The sequence below is a fragment of the Babylonia areolata genome, chromosome 8, assembly GCF_041734735.1.
Source record: "Babylonia areolata isolate BAREFJ2019XMU chromosome 8, ASM4173473v1, whole genome shotgun sequence".
Taxonomy (NCBI): Eukaryota; Metazoa; Mollusca; class Gastropoda; order Neogastropoda; family Buccinidae; genus Babylonia; species Babylonia areolata.
The window spans coordinates 35,620,277-35,637,488 of NC_134883.1; the positions used below are offsets into that span (position 1 = coordinate 35,620,277).

At 42.2% G+C, this 17,212-nt stretch overlaps 1 protein-coding gene across 1 annotated transcript in view; it reads right to left on the bottom strand.

Moving 5' to 3' along the window:
• The window catches only part of LOC143285164 (uncharacterized), a 161,257-nt gene extending 160,503 nt beyond the window's left edge, over positions 1–754 (bottom strand). Inside the window, exon 1 of the mRNA XM_076592395.1 lies at positions 69–754. Within this exon, the coding sequence (XP_076448510.1) occupies positions 69–197 (129 nt within the window). The 5' untranslated portion in view covers positions 198–754. The remainder of the gene's footprint in view (positions 1–68) is intronic.
• Between the last annotated feature and the right edge of the window lie 16,458 nt (positions 755–17,212).

The window sequence follows — 17,212 nt, forward strand, 5'->3', positions numbered from 1 at the left end:
AGGTGCCAGAACAAGGAAACTGGGTAATCAATAGAATGACTAGATCACAATGTGTTCCCCCAACTTACCACCAGAAGCGGCACACTCTCCACCCCTGTGGCCCCCTCATCGATACTCTCATAGATCTGGGGCAGAGACGGCGGGGTGGGAAGGGGAGGCGGGGTGGTGGGTGAAACGGGTACACCACCAGTCGCCATTGCCACCGAAACCACAGGTCCGTCCGAAGGAGACTGACCACCACCACAATAACAACAAAAAGCGACGCTACGAGCTGGACCGGCCTGGCCCAAGTCCACGCCACACTGTCACTTCACTTGACCGGCAGAAATTTTCACACGAACTCCACACACGTACACTCCAAAACCACTTTTTTTTCTCTTCTTCCCTCTTTCAAGGTACAATCCCTGTGATGTCTTTCATACTCCTCATGGTATAGATCTTCCTTGGACAGAACAACACAGGAAAATTTCGGGTTGTTCCCAATCACTTGTGGCGGACGGAGCGAGAAATGGTGGGGGGCTCAGTCAGGGAGAGAGCACCACAAACAACACTCACGCTGTCTGTCTCCCCTTTTCAAATCTGGAGCGGCGCATGCAGCGCTGTTTATCGATCCAAAGCAACACAACACACACACACGCGCGCACTTTCGCCACCGAACACAAACTCGTCCCAAAAGTACTCCCAGGAAAAGTTTCTGACAGAAACTGTGCAGGGTATGATTCAACACACACACACAAAGAACTTTCAAATCCAGTTCGTCTCATGAAACCCCGATCGTTCGGGAGTGAGACACAAATCCTTCGCTATTCTCTCTCCCCCCCAAATCATTCAACACAGAGTAGCGTGCCTCTCTCCCAGGTGTGTCTCAGCGCTATTTTTGGTCAAGCCCCGCCCAACACCGCCGTCTACGTCACTTGATTGACAGACGGCGAGGCTTGAATGAGCGACCAGACATGCGCCGTTGTGGAAACGGAGCTAAGTGTAAAAGGGGTGGAATTGCGAAGCAACTGGGAAGACTACACAGAACAGTTGAATATACAGCAACACCCTCCAGCGCTGGCCAACTGCCTCGAAGACGAAAACTTGGTCAATAAACAACGAAATAGGATTGCCATGTGGTATTCTCTTTTACATAGTATCCAGTCATGCATAACTTTAATTTGCCTACTGCTGTCAAAATTAAAAATCAAGCACGCGCGCAGTATTTTTCAGTTCATCTCAGTTCTAATTTTCAAGTGGTATTGTTGCTGCTGCATACATGAAGTGGGAGTTAACTTATAAAAGGGAACTTGAACGACCGTTTTAAAGTCGTTCTCACATTTAAAAGTTCTTGAGTGTGATCGATAAAAGAATTAAAACAGTGTCATCAAAACACACATGAACAAACAAACAAACAAACAACAACAAAAAACAAAACCCAAACCCCCCCCAAAAAAACCCACCTCCCCCCAAAAAAACAACAACACACACACATTGGGGAAAAGCCGGAATGAACCTGAAAATGTTCTTTCTCTCTGTCACACATGCGCGCGACTATCTGCCTTTGTGCTCCAGTCACTTTCAGACGGATGTCATCGTAGATTTTAAATGTAGGGAACGACAAACAGTATCAGTATCAGTAGCTCAAGGAGGCATAACTGCGTTCGGTCAAATCTATATACGCTACACCACATCTGCCAAGCAGATGCCTGACCAGCAGCGTAACCCAACGCGCTTAGTCAGGCTTGAGAAAAAATAAATAAATAAAAAGTTTAAAAAAATAAAATAAAACAATAGATAAAATTAAAAAATGATAATTGATAATAACAATAGTAATAATAATAACGACAAACAGCCCTAAGTAACTCTGTCTGTCTTTCTGTAAGTCTGTCACACACACACACACACACACACAATTACACACACACACACACGGCTGCATGTGTCTGCACTGCAAATTTCACTGAACATGATCGAGCTCGCATTGAGATGGTATGAAGTTCGAATCTCGGGCATCCTGCTTAGTAACATGCATTCTCACTGTTACTAAGTGTGTGTGTATGTGTGAAAGTGTGTCTGCATGTTTTACATTTATTTGCTTATTTATCATCATTGTTGTCTTGTGTGTGTGTGTGTGTGTGTGTGTGCTTAGAGTTAACTTTATGAAGATTTTGCACCTTATAAATATGATTATTATTATTAGTATTTATATATATTTATCTATTATTTGTTATTTTTATTTCATTTTATTAATTTTTTTTTATATTAAAAAAAATCTTTTTTTTTGGGTGGGTGGGTGTTTTTTTTGTTTTTTTTCTCAAGGCCTGACTAAGCGCGTTGGGTTACGCTGCTGGTCAGGCATCTGTTTGGCAGATGTGGTGTAGCGTATATGGATTTGACCGAACGCAGTTACGCCTCTTTGAGCTACTGATACTGATACTGATACTCACTGCCCATGGGCCTGAACGTGTTATCGTCCTGGTGAAGTCATTTATTTGAATGAGTGGGCTTTTACACGTATGACCGTTACATGTACGACTCTCGCTGTAATGGGAACCATATTCCGTTTTCAGGGTTGTGCATGCAAGGGTATATTCATGTTTCCAAAGCTCGCCGAACAAAGACAGGGACTACGGGATCCTTTATGTCATGTTTAGTCTATTGCATTCGTGAACACACGAAGGGTCGGCGCACTGAAGTACTAGCATGTCTGGACACCTTTTGACCAGGGAGATTAGGAAAGGAAAAACAATCTCCGCCTTTAACATACATGTACCATACGCGGAAACCGGGATCAAACCCATGACCTTATGTTTAAAGTCCAAAGCCCAAAGCCATTGCGCCCGTCGGCATCCTTGTGTGAAAGGTGATGATTCTCGGACATTCACTTCCGGGGATACAAATTTTGCTTTGATTCAGCTGCCGTCATCACTTTTTATCATCGCCATCATCATTGTCGTTTTCAGCGCTGTTCTACAATGGTCGAGTGCTGTCAGTCAAACAAAATTATCCGCAACTGGTGCTTTGTTATTGTCGTACTCACCTTGTAAACTACCCAATAAAATGTCAACCCACAACAGCATCAGGGTAGCTACTCTACAGAGCCCGACGTTTTATCCAACCTGCAACAGGTATGAGTCATCATCATATCTTTCCCCATACTCCCCAACGAAAACGGAAAGGCTAAACCTGAACAAGCGCACGTTTGTTTGTTTGGTTTGTTTTTTTTTTAGCCCTCCAGTCCACCTGTGCAGAGCGTTTGAAGTGTCTCCAACCGACTGTTAAGCAGTGCACAGACTTGGCTCCCCTGACCACCTTTGCTGGTGTTTTCCAGACATCAAAGACATACCTCCCATTCAACCATCCGGAACTAAGATCTGCACAGCCTTTGACCAAGTCTTTCTCTCTCTCTCTGTCTCTCTCTGTTGCTTGCAAACTGCGTGCGTGCGTCGCACATTCGCATACACACGCACAGGCATGGTCTCTCTTCCTCCGTAACCCCATGAAACAGACATAATTATGTGCACGTACAATCACGCGCATGTTAAAGAAAAACAAAACAAAGCAAAAAACCAAAAAAAAACCAACCCCAAGCAAACAAAAACATCGATGAGTTCGTGCAAAATACATCCCATTTGTACAATGGAATATATTTTTGTTAAGATTCACTTATGTATTTACTCACTGATAAAATCACTAGATACAAAGAAACATAACACGTAAAAAAAATTATTTCAAAACATAACATTCTCTCGGCATTATCGTCATTTAAATAAAAATAGCAACGACAAAAATCACAGCAATATTATGTAATTTACTTTGCTTATTCATTTCTTCATCAATTAGTCAGCCGAATAAAATCACGTCAAGCTGTCAAGATAGGACTGCATCTTCTTTATATTTTACCTGATTGCTTTCTCATTCATAGCAACAGTCACGCACACCCACTTACTTAATCCTAATTACCAGCTTACTTACATAATACTTAATGACAGACAGACAGACAGGCAGAGAGAGAGAGAGAGAGAGAGAGAGAGAGAGAGGTGAACTAACATCAGTTTGAATTAGTCTGCGTACCATCTGCACGCCCCCACCCCGCAATCCCATATTCTTTGTTTTCAGCGGAACAGGAACGGCATGAAATAAGTGGTAAAATAGCACATAGAATGGTGACTATTTCACGGTGGAGGATAATGCCTATTAATGAATAAACAAATGAGTAAATGAAAATGAATAAAAGAATAAATACACAAATAAATAAACAAACAAATAGATAAATAAATGAATAAATAAACTGACGCGAACAACCACGACCACCAATTGAAAAAGTGAGTCAGTCTCTCTACCTGCCTTGCTAGAGGTGTGGAATGCTGCTGTGTTTTCAAAATCAAAATCACACACACACACACACACACACACACACACACACACACACACTGACTGTCGCAATATATATGTATATAAGTATATATATGTATAAAATAATAAAAGGTACAACAACAACAACAACAAAAAAGAAGAAAAAAAGAGAGAAAAAAGGTAAATAAAAAGTTGAGCTGCTGAGTCTCTCTTCCTGCTTGACTGGAGGTGTGAGAGCGAAACGGCCCGACACCTCGTCGGCCCAGTTACTAAGGCGGGATAAGCCTTCACCAGTCGTCACCTCCGGACGGGAGCGCTTACCTAACCTGTTTCTTACCGCTGTCAGAAGATTTCCACCTTTGCCTTTGTGATTTGTTCACCAGGCAGTGAAACAACCAACACGCACGACCCGGCCATGACCGCTAAAGGCTGTGGTCAGCGGAGATCTGCTGGCGTCCTTTTTCTTCTTCTTGTTTGTGTGTGTGTGTGTGTGTGTGTGTGTTTCTACCCTAGCTCTTGTCGCGTCTGTATTGGCACACTTCCAACAAAGCATTTTTTCTTTTGTTCTGCTAGTTTTTATTAAAGTTTGGAAAGTGTTCACACACATACCTACACGTACGCACGGTACACACACATACCCACACACAAACTGAACACACATACATACATCCACCAACAAACGCGCGCGCGCACGCATGCACGCGTGCACACACATACACACACGCGCGCGCGCGCACACACACACACACAGTAGAGCTTTGCACCTTTGGAAGGATTTTCCCATTTGTTGCAAATAAAAGACGTCTAAATACCCATCTTTTCCGACTATACAAGTACATATTTGTACAAGTATGTATGACTATACTAAATAGAATTTTTTAAAAAGAAGAAAGAAAGAGAGAAAAAAAAGATGTAAACCTTACGGTTGCCAACAGCCGAAACCCCTGATATCACCCTAAAGACTAAAATTCAACAATTATTTTCCAATATGTATAAACATATTTGCATGTACTGTGTATGAATATTGACCTATAATTACTGATGTCTTCCACAATAATAAGTAATATCATTATCATTTGTAACAAGCAATCTGATGTAAGCTGGAACGCAGGATATGTAGCATAAGACATCGCTTTAAAATATTCGTATCACAGTTGTTTTGGTTTTTTGTTTTGTTTTTTTCAGTCTGCATTGCATAATTAACAGTACAAGATACCCCGATAATGTTGCACATCTTTTCGTTCTGGTGATGCATATGACAGGAAACTTGAAAAGTCTGGGTTGGAAATGCATTACAGATTTTACGAGTCCTATCAGGTATTTCACTTATTTTATGCATAACTGAAACAGTGTTTTTCGGGTTTCTGCAGTATGCAACTTTTGTGAAAAAATCGTCTGCTTCAACTACTCTTTTCGTCGACTTTTCAGTTCTAAAATTCGGTTTAAACGGACACTGCAACAACTCGCTATAAACAACTAAACTATTCATTGATATAGATAGATCCAATGCGATTACCTCCAATTAACTACGCACAAAAAAATGGGAGTAAGCAACACTTGTAAATATTTTCTCACACCAAACTGAATATACCTACAGGCTTTGAGCAAGACGTCTCCATACGGGGCGCCACTGCTACGGGTGAGCGAGCAAAGGGACACAACGCAGACACGCTAACCCGACAAGGGGACAGAAGCAAGCCCGGTTCCAGACGACAGCTTGGTAATCTGCTGCCTTATCTTTCCCCTGGTCGCCAGTGGTGTGTGCCTGTTCAATCAGCCTTGAGGAAGGCAGACCACAGAAATGTATCGCCACCCAGACACCCCCAACACGCCACACCGCAGACTGGGAGGAGGAGGAGGTTGATGAAAGGGGGAGGGGGGTGGGAGGTGTATGGGGAGCGAGACAGAGCAGAAACTGGGAACGCACAAAGGTGTCTTATACAACCACACTGAGTAGTTACTATGCTCACACACACACACACACACACACACACACACACACACACACACACACACAGAGAGAGAGAGAGAGAGAGAGAGAGAGAGAGGAGTCGGACAGAATGAAAGGATAAAACTGAACGCTTTCACAGGTAAATTCAGGCATACAATGCTCATATTGAGATCCTTTTTCGAGGAACATGCAACACTCGAGTGCCCGAAGTTAAAAACAATCATTCCATTTTGTTTCTCTCAAGGTTCTCTCATTGTTGTAATTTTGACAGCTTTTAGATTAAGTTATGATATTGCAGGTTTGCTACGTGGTCCTATAGGACATCAGTTGCAGTTGTTCGGGATCGTTGTTTCTTTAGTTTGTTTATTTGTCATCATTTTGTTTATGTTCCATATTCTTCCTTTCAATCCGAAAAAAGTCTTTACACACACACACGCACACACACACACACACACACACACGCACAAACACACACACACACACACTCTCACACATACACACCTCTGTCTGTGTCTCTCTCTCTGTCTCTGTCTGTCTCTCTGTCTCTGTCTCTGTCTCTCTCTCTCTATATATATATACCCGCGCGCACAGACACACACATGCACACACGCACATGCATGGTCATGAATCACCCCACCGTCCTCTCCTTTCCCTCGGACCACCACCCCTCCACCCACTTCCTCCGATCTCCGTGTCACCTCCCACCCCCTCCTGCCCCCCTCCCCCCACTTTTTTCCCCGTCTGATATCCCTTGGAGTGGAAGGACGTAACATTAAAGACTACTAGTACGTCTACCGCTGCGCACAGAGAGAGAGAGAGAGAGAGAGAGAGAGAGAGAGACAGACAGACAGACAGACAGACAGACAGACAGACAGACAGACAGACAGAGGAGGAAAGTAACAATTTGTTCAAGAATGACTGCACTGATGATGGATACGCTCAGTCATGCCCCACACGAAGAATTAAAAATTTTAGTTCTGGTGATTCGGTACGAGGAGAAGTTAAATTTTCTCCTTGTAACTGAAAAAAAAGGAATAAGAAAGAATAAAAAATAAAACGTGGACGAAGAAGAAAAAACAAACTCTTTGTAGCGTTCTTCCTTTTTATGTTCCCATTACTCTGTGTCGAACATAAAGCGGCCGGAAACATTGATTTCGTATTCTTCTCTCAGGGGTAAAAAAAGAAATGCTGAGTTATTCATTTTCTCTCCATTTTTTTAATTTTATTTTATCATTATTGTTGTGCTTCAAACATAAACGGGACAAAATATGTTATTTTCTTCCTCATCAAAAGCAAAGCGTGGAGAAAGATTGTAGAGTTTCAGGCCAGCAGGTAAGATGAATGAGTGCTACAAGGAAGGAGCAAAATAAAATACAGCAGAATAAAACATAGTGAGATAGAATGAAATAAAATCAAATTGTAGAACAAAATAAATGAACATGAAATAAAATAAAGTGAGATAAAACAAAGCAAGTAAGATGAAACGAAATTAGATAAAATAAGACGGGCTTGGAGAGAACGAAACCTAATGTGAACTTTGTGACAATGGCTGTATTCCCTACCAGTTCTTTGGTAATGAGGTGTCTGCAACATTTCAGATTCCATATAAAAGAAAATATTAATAGAATGGAGACCTTTAGATGGAAATGGATAAACGAATATAATAAAACAAACAAGAAAGTGCAAGAGCCAGCGTCCACACCCACACTCACCCACACCCACCCTCACTCACTCAGTCTCAGTCTCTCTCAGTCTCTCTTTCTCTCCCTCATACTCACCCGCCCACCCCAACCCCTCACACACACACACACACACACACACACACACACACACACAACAGGGAAACACATGCGTAGAGTTAGAATAAGCCAGAGAAAGAAGGGGCGGGAGAGGGGTGGGCGGGGGGGCAGAGAGACAGACAGACAGAGACAGAGAGACAGAGACAGACAGAGGTTGGAACAAAGTGTACACATGAATCAGTACACTGGTGATAGATGCGCCATTAAGCTCAGGGCAGTCAAGTTGTACATGAAGAAAGGTTTTTGATTCTAGCTCTGGCTATTCAGCACGAGAGGAAGTTAAATTCGTTTTTTTTTTTTTTTTTTTTTTTCATCGCCAATAAAACAAAAAACGTTGACGAAGAAGAACAAACAAAATCTTTTTCACTCTAACGCTCTTGCAGTTTACGTCCCCTTTACTATGTGTCGAACATAAAGTGGGAAAACTGTTTTTGTAGTCTTCTCGGCCGTTGACAAAAACAAAACACCAAGTTATTTATTTTCTTACTATTTTTTTTTTCAATTTTATCATTGTTGTCGTGCTTCGAATAAAAGGAACAATACATATATATTATTTCCGCCCTCATTAAAAGCAAAGCGGCGAGGAAGAAGTTGGGAGAGATGCAGGCCAGCAGGAGTGGTATCAAGTGCTGGCAGTGGACACGGAATGCAAGGACAGAATAAAATGAAATAAATCAGAATAAAATGAAATAAGGTAAAGTAAAATAAAACAAAACAAAATAAATTAAAACGAAAATAAAATGAAATAAGATAAAATGCGATGAAATAAAACAAGTAAAATAAAATGGAATATAATAAAAGGGCTTGGAGAAGACTGAAGCCTGCTGTAAACATTGTCCCGATAGCTGTCGTCTTTACGGATTGTTTTAGTTACAGATTATTGGGAGCATCTTAGATACCAACAACAAGGAAACGTTAATAAAGTAGAGCACTTTGAAAGGCCATGGCTACAAGTTTTTCATGATACAACTGAAAAATAAAAAGGTACATTAGTGTGAACGCGCATGCACCACACACACACACACACACACACACACACACACACACACACACACACAGATAGATAGATAGATAGACAGACAGACAGACAGACAGATAGACAGAGAGGGAGGGAGGGAGGGAGAGAGAGAGAGAGAGAGAGAGAGAGAGAGAGAGAGAGAGAGAGAGAGAGAGAGAGAGAGAATAATCATTTGAAACATGTTGCTAAAAAATGAATACATTCATGATGGAGACGCCAATCCGCTCAGTCAAGTCGTACACGAATAAAGTATTTCTAAGTTCTGGTTCTGGCTGATGGACACAAGCTCCCGTGTTCCCATTTGATTGCCAATAAAAACAAAACGTGGACGAAGAAGAAGAAACACTCATTCTAGTGTTCTTGCTGTTTATTTTCCCATTACTGTGTGCCGGACATAAAGCAGGAAAACTGATTTTGTATTCTTCTCTCGCGGGCTGATAAAAACAAAACGCTGAGTTATTCATTTATTTGTTTTTACCATTCTTTAATTCTATCAGTATTGCGCTTTGAGCATAAAAGGGAGAATAAATATATGTTATTTCCGCCCTCATTAAAAGCAAAAAAAAAACAACCCAAAAAAACCAACCAACCCCCACCCCCCCCCCCCCCCCAACACACACGCAAAAAGCAAAAAAACAACAACAAAAAATCTAAACAAAACAAACAAAAAATCGTGCAGGAAGAAGTGTGAGAGTTAGAGGCCAACAGGAAAGATATAAAAATGCTAGCAGAAGATGCTGAATACGAGGACAGAATAAACAAAAATAAGGTAGAGTGAAATAAAATAAAATAGAACAAAATAAAATGAAACAAAATGTCATGGAGAGAATGAAGCCTGCTGTGAACAGTATCGGTTTTCTCTTCAGAATTTTCACTCATAGGATGTCTGAAGCATTTTGAAGTCAATCTGCATGGAAATGGTAACAGAATCGAGAACATTAAAATTATGGAAATGGATATATGTAAGTATGTATAATGATGCAATTAAACAATAAACAGGCGCGATAGCGCGCGCGCGCGTACACCCCTCATCCCCTTTTTCTTTCACACACACACACACACACACACACACACACGGTATATAGAGTCCGAACGACGTACAAACCGTTGAAAAGATCTACGTAACCCGAGTTCCAGTTACCCACTTCCACCTCACGTAAAGGTACGGTCAACCGTCTCACCACGAATATGAAATCTTCGCTTTAATCTCTCCCCCTCCAGACCCATAACCACTTAATGCAGACGGGTTTAACAGTGAAGCATGTTAAGATAGTATACTTGTGGAAATATATTTATTAAACAAAACAAAACACCCCCCATGCCCCCAAACAAACAACAACAACAAAAAAGAAAAACAAACAAACAAACAAAAACAAAAAAGCACACAACACACACACACACACACACACACACACACACACACACAAACCAACCCAAACCTCTTGCCTATTTCATTTTTCGAGTCTCAGTGACCTCAGTGATAGGATCACACGTCGACATAACACTATCCTGTGTCTAGTCAGCCGACAGTGTGAACTGATCAGACCGTAAGATGGTTTTGATTGGGTAAATCCGAGAGGGAATTATTGCTTTATATTTCTTTTCTCTTCTTCTCGCGATTCCTCTATCAAAAACATCTTATCGCGGACCCCTGCCAAAGTAGGGAAGCTGCGATGCACTATATTCTCCCTGTCTGTCTGTCTGTCTGTCTCTGTCTGTCTGTCTCCTCTCTCTCTCTCTCACTTATGAAACGAAAGTTTATTCAATAAGGCCATGGCCCCATTTGAAGGGGTGATTACATATTTTGTAAAAATAGATTTGCATAAGAATAATTTCGGTTAGTATTACTTCTGTCTTCTACAAATGATAACGTTTTTTCGAATCTTGCCATATTTATCTATAAGTCATTAAAACGACGGAGTTTCATGATTGGTTAAAGAGAACAGAGCTTTGAGCATACACGTTGTAAGATTATATTCTTATGCAAATCTATTTTTACAAAATATGTAATCACCCCTTCAAATGGGGCCATGGCCTTATTGAATAAACTTTCGTTTCATTTCGTTTCGTTTCTCTCTCACTTATGTTTTTGATATATTTTGTCCATTCACCATTGTGTCGGACGTAAAAAGAAGACGATGCACACTTCGTTTTATGTTGTCCAAGTCTTACAGACATTAGAGTTCAATACGTTGATCCTAACTCTGACAGAGATCTCTAACTATTCGTTCAAACTTAGCTCAATGATATCATGCACAAAACCCAAAGATATTCGTAATTTTTCTTTGTTTCTTTTACCGAAATAACAATTTCATTGTCTTGGTTTCATTCTTTATTGACATCAGCAAGCTGTGTTCATTGACAAAGTACTCCTTCATGACGGGCTATGGTATTATCCATTCATCCATTGACTCTCTCTGTCTCAGTCTCCCTGTCTCTGTCTCTGTCTGTCTGTCTGTCCATCTGTCTGTCTCCCTGTCTCTGTCCGTCTGTCTATCTGTTTGTGTCTTCTTCTTCTGCGTTCGTGGACTGCAAATCCCACGTTCACTCGTATGTAAACGAGTGGGCTTTTACGTGTATGGCCGTTTTTACCCCGCCATGTAGGCAGCCATACACCGCCTTCGGGGGTGTCTGTCCGTCCGTCCGTCTGTCTGTCTGTCTGTCTGTCTCTCTCCTTGTATCGTATCCAGTTGAATTAACGTATATGTTTACTTTTCGTGCGTTGATAGGCATGCGTGCAAGTGTGCACACGCAGAGTATGTGTCTGTAGGAGTGCGTGTGTGTGTGTGGGAGTGTATATGCGGGCATGTGTGATTAAAGTGTGTGTGTGTGTGTGTGTGTGTGTGTGTGTGTGTGTGTGTGTGTGTTGTTGTTGTTGTTGTTGTTGTTGAAAGACGAGACCCCTGACACCTGGGAAGGGTGGTAAAGAAAACGTGTAAGATCAACGTCACATTCGTTGATGGAATTCGGTGATTGTCGATGTTGCGTTTTTTTTTGTTCTTTTAATTAAAAAAAGATACTTGAGGACTAGAACCCAGACCAGTACAACGGTAGGGTTTTGAGAAGAGATATAAAGAATACAGCCCAACCCATGAACATGACCAGAACTCTGACATAGTCGTTTTTCTTGTTCTTGTTCTTGTTCTTGTTCTTGTTCATTCACTGTGTTATATTGTGACATTTACATAACCTTGGACAGTAACCTGTCCGCTGGACAGAAAAAAGAATGACAGAGAGAGAGAGAGAGAGAGAGAGAGAGAGAGAGAGAGAGAGAGAGAGAGAGAGACAGACAGACAGACCGACAGACAGGGACAGACAGAAAGAGAGAGAGAGAGAGAGAGAGAGAAAGAGAGAGACAGAGAGAGAGAGACGGAGAGACAGAGAGAGAGACAGAGAGACAAGGAGAGAGAGAGACAGAGACAGACAGACAGAGAGAGACAGACAGACAGAGATAGAGACAGAGACAGAGAGAGAGAGGCAGAGACAGAGATAGAGAGAGACAGATAGACAGAGAAACAGAGACAGAGACAGAGAGAGAGAGAGAGAGGAAGACGGGAGAAAGAGGGGGGGGGGGGGAATCAAAACTTTTTTTTTTTAATCAAGTAAAAAGGAATCAGCACAAAATGGCCTGTTTTTATTCTGCATTCAGAAGAGGGAGAGAGAGATAGGGAGGGGGCTAGGGGGGAGAGAGAGGGGGGAGGGAAAGAGAGAGAGAGGGGAGAGAGAGAGAGAGAGAGAGAGAGAGAGAGCGAGAGGGAGAGAGAGAGAGAGAGAGAGAGAGAGAGAGAGAGAGAGAGGGAGAGTCCTAAATAATGTAAGTGAAAAATCGTTGTATGGTGTGAGGGACCAGAAAACCCAGACAACCTCTACCCACCCCTGTCCTATTTTCCAGCACCCTATATATCATGACACTGTTTCCGTCATGAGGACAGTTGTCGTGGGATTTCTGTGGCTCACATGAAGAAAGATCACCATACATACACGATTGACTGAATCTGATTCTCTCTTTCTCTCTCCGTCTCTCTCTGACTCATAAATGCGTGCACACACAGACACACAGACACAGACAGACAGACAGACAGACGGACGGGCGGACAGACAGACAGACAGACAGACAGACACACACACACACACACACACACACACACACACACACTGGGAGAAAACGAGAACGCCAGAATGGCTTAACGCCCCTCCTATTAAGTTGTCCCAATACAAAGAGTTGCTATCACAGTCCGATTCGGTTACTGGACGTGACACACCACCTCCACCCAGCTTAGTGGTCACGTGACAGGTCACGGTTGGCAGCATTTAGCACGCGTGTTGCAATATTATCCGCGTTGCATATGGACCGATTGTCTTTGAGGAAAAGACGTGGTTTTGTGTTGTTCTTTGTGTCTGAAGCTGCTGTCTGTCCTTGAGCGTAAAGACTTCGTGCTTGTTGGGAAAGAACTTCCACCGGCACGTACTGTTACACTGGTGTCCTAGACCGCAGTCCGTGTTTTATATAATATATATTTTATTATACTTAAGTGGCACTTCAGGTCGCTCCGTTAGTGCCAGTGGCTGCGGTTAGGGTCTTAAAAGACACGCTTATTTATTGTCTGTTCTCGTTGAGACCGACTGGAAAAAAAATCAGTTTATTCTAAAGACTCGATATATGTGACACCTGCCTTGTCTCCCTGGGAGTTAACAAAATCAAAACTCAACATATGTGCATCTGACACAACAAAAGGAGAATGTCCACATGTAACAGCAGCATCTATCAGAACTGAATTAGAAGATCGACGGGCGCAATAGCCGAGTGGTTAAAGCGTTGGATTTTCAATCTGAGGGTCCTGGGTTCGAATCTCGGCAACGGCGCCTGGTGGGTAAAGGGTGGAGATTTTTCCGATCTCCCAGGTCAACATATGTGCAGACCTATTTGTGCCTGAACCCCCTTCGTCTGTATACACACGCAGAAGATCAAATACGCACGTTAAAGATCTGTAATCCATGTCAGCGTTCGGTGGGTTATGGAAACAATAACATATCCAGTATGCACACCCCCGAAAACGGACTATGGGAGCCTACGTGGCGGGGGTAAAAACGGTCATACACGTAAAAGCCCACTCGTGTACATACGAGTGAACGTGGGACTTGCAGCCCACAAACGTAGAAGAAGAAGAATCAGAAGAACATTTTGATAAGTATCTTGAAGTTTACACTGATGACTTCGTTCTGGAGGACAGCAGTGCTGGGTCTGCCTTTCTGACTCTGCCTAAAAACAGAAAAATCATTTCATTTAAGTAATGGACATTCGATTTTTACAGCTGAATTGTTGGCCATCCTCATGGCCTGAAATCATCATGTTCAAATATCAATAACGATAAGTAACATCCTTTCTTGTGTTGATTCTCAATTTTTTTATTATTATAAGTTTGGTCCTTTTTGAGAATGATTAGAGAGAAGGCTTATTGTTTGAAATTAAGTATTTTATTACACTCCCTATTTATGAAAGTTGAAAATGTTGATTTTTATTGGATACCATCCCATACTGGATTCCTTTATAACAACCAACCAGAGAGCAGCAAAAAGCGGAGCAAAGGAATTTACAGATAGTATTAAAGTATACTGCCCATTGTCATGCAAGGAAATAAGTTAATAATTATACCAGAAAAAAAAACTGTTATAAGTGCTTTCATTCCACTCTAAAACCTCGTTAGCGGACTCTCTCAAGAATTTGGGCCGATTCGCAGACAAAGTCTAACTTTGATTTTCAGATTATTATCCAGTTCATTACGGACTAAATATTGCCCTAAAGTCAAGTGCATGTGCTGAAGTAATGCGGCAGTTAAGCATATAATGTTTGACTGTGATCTGATGAAACCTTATCTGTACGAAAGTGTGTCATCGCAAGTGACTGGGAACGTTGATGTTTTTGACTTTTTGTATTCGTTTTCAGTTGTTTCGCCTGTTAGATTAACGACTTCTCTTTTACGAAGTCCATTGAGTAATTTTCTGTAATTGTACTTTAATATTGATTTCAAATTCCACCCTCCCTCCATCCGGTTTCCCCCAACTCACCATTCATCCCCCTCTCCCCCTCCCCTCATCTGATCATAACATTGTAATGTAAAAATTGATACTCCAGCAAAATGTCTACAGTCACCAGTATATGTGACGTCATTAAACAAACGTCCTCGTCCTCGATATATGTTTTGTACTTTTCTTTTTTTTTTAAGCGCGTTTTCGTACTCATCGCTGGAAACAATAAAACAAAGTTATCTAATCTGGCTGGTACATTCTGAGACTGTGGAATTGGATAAAGTAGTGCCATGAACCTCCCCCTCCCCTCCCCTACTTCCTAGGCTCCCCTTCCCCTCCACCTCAGCCCCCCACACCCCACACCTCCCACCCCCCTCAATCCGAAAAATCAGATTGGGGGAAGAACCGCTGTGACTGAACACCCAAACCCGCCAGCACTCAAAAAGCCACTGACACCTACTTACCCCGACACTCGACAATCACATAAACAAACACGGACCTGACTCTGGTTTGTGACACCCCTCTGTGTAGATGGTGCCCCCGGTACATAAAACTGGCCTGACCCCACACTTTACTTGGTGCCACTTTCTGTTTGATGACCGCTCTCTCGCACCTCGTGAGGTTTGGGGTTCGTGTCCTGGCATGACCGGCCACACAAGAAACGGACCACAACAAGAACAGAAACTGTCAGCTTGACAGGAAGGAAGGAATGGAACAAGGAAGGAAGGTGGGAAGGGAGGACGGAGAGAAGGAACGAAGGAAGGAGAAAGGAAGGAAAGGAGGGAGGGAGAGAAAAAGATAGGAAGGGAGGAAGGGAAGGGAGGAGGGACGTAAGAAAACAACGAATGGAGAGGAAGTAAAAAATAAGACAGAAAGGAGGAAGGAAGGGGGAAGGTAGGACGGAGGGAAGGAAGGGGGGAGGGAGGGAGGGAGGAAGGATGAAAGAAAACCTCGAGTTGTCGTTCCGTGCGTGCCGCTAAATCTGCAGAGCGAAATCGTGATATCGACACAGAGGGAGAAAGGAAGGAAGGAAGGAAGGAAGGAAGGAAGGAAGGAAGGAATGAAGGAGGGGGATGAAGGTAGAAGGAAGGAAGAGAGATGAAGGAAAGAGGGAGGGAAGGAAGCATGGAAGGAAGGGGGAAGGAAGGAAGGTGGGAAAGAAATAAAGAAAGGAGTGTAAGGAAGGAATGGGGGATAAAGGAAGGAAGGGAGGAGGAACGAAGGGAGTAAGAAGTGAGATGGAGGAAGAAGGAAGGAAGGAGAAATTAAGGAAGGAGGAAAGAAGAAAGGAAGGAAGGAGGGAGGAGGGAGGAAGGAAGAAAAGAAGAAAGGAAGGAGGAAGAAAGGCAGGAGGAATGGATGAAGGAAGGAATGGTGGTGGGTGCCTTCTCAACGCTGAGTTTGCATCCAGGGCGCTGTGAGTGCGATTCGCGGACACCCAAAATAAAGATAAACAAGAGAGGCAAGGCCTTCAAGACTCACTTGTGATAAATTAAGTCCCCTAGCATTCCTAAAAAAAAAAAAGAAAAAAAGAAAAAAAAGTCCCCTAGCATTAATTACAGAGTAATTCCCCCCCCCTTTTTTTTTTACTATCTGCACCAAAACGTTTGCAAGATCAATAAAAATTCCATGCTTAGCAAAAGAAATTCCTGTTTGAACAAAAAATGATAATAATGACTCCTCTTGTTGTTGTGTCAGAATAAGAGGTCAAAGTGCCAAGTTTAGAGAACACAAACATATAAATATAACAGTAAATGCAGTTTACATATAATTAGGCTTCTTTTTTTAAAATTTTTTTGTGCCCATCCAAGAGGTGCAATATTGTTTTAAACAAAATGACTGGAAAGAACTGAATTTTTCCTATTTTTATGCCAAATTTGGTGTCAACTGACAAAGTATTTGCAGAGAAAATGTCAATGTTAAAGTTTACCACGGACACACACACACACACACACACACACACACATACTCACACACATACTCACACACACACACAGACAACCGAACACCGGGTTAAAACATAGACTCACTCTGTTTACACAAGTGAGTCAAAAAGTGGGATTTTCGCTACCTATCTTA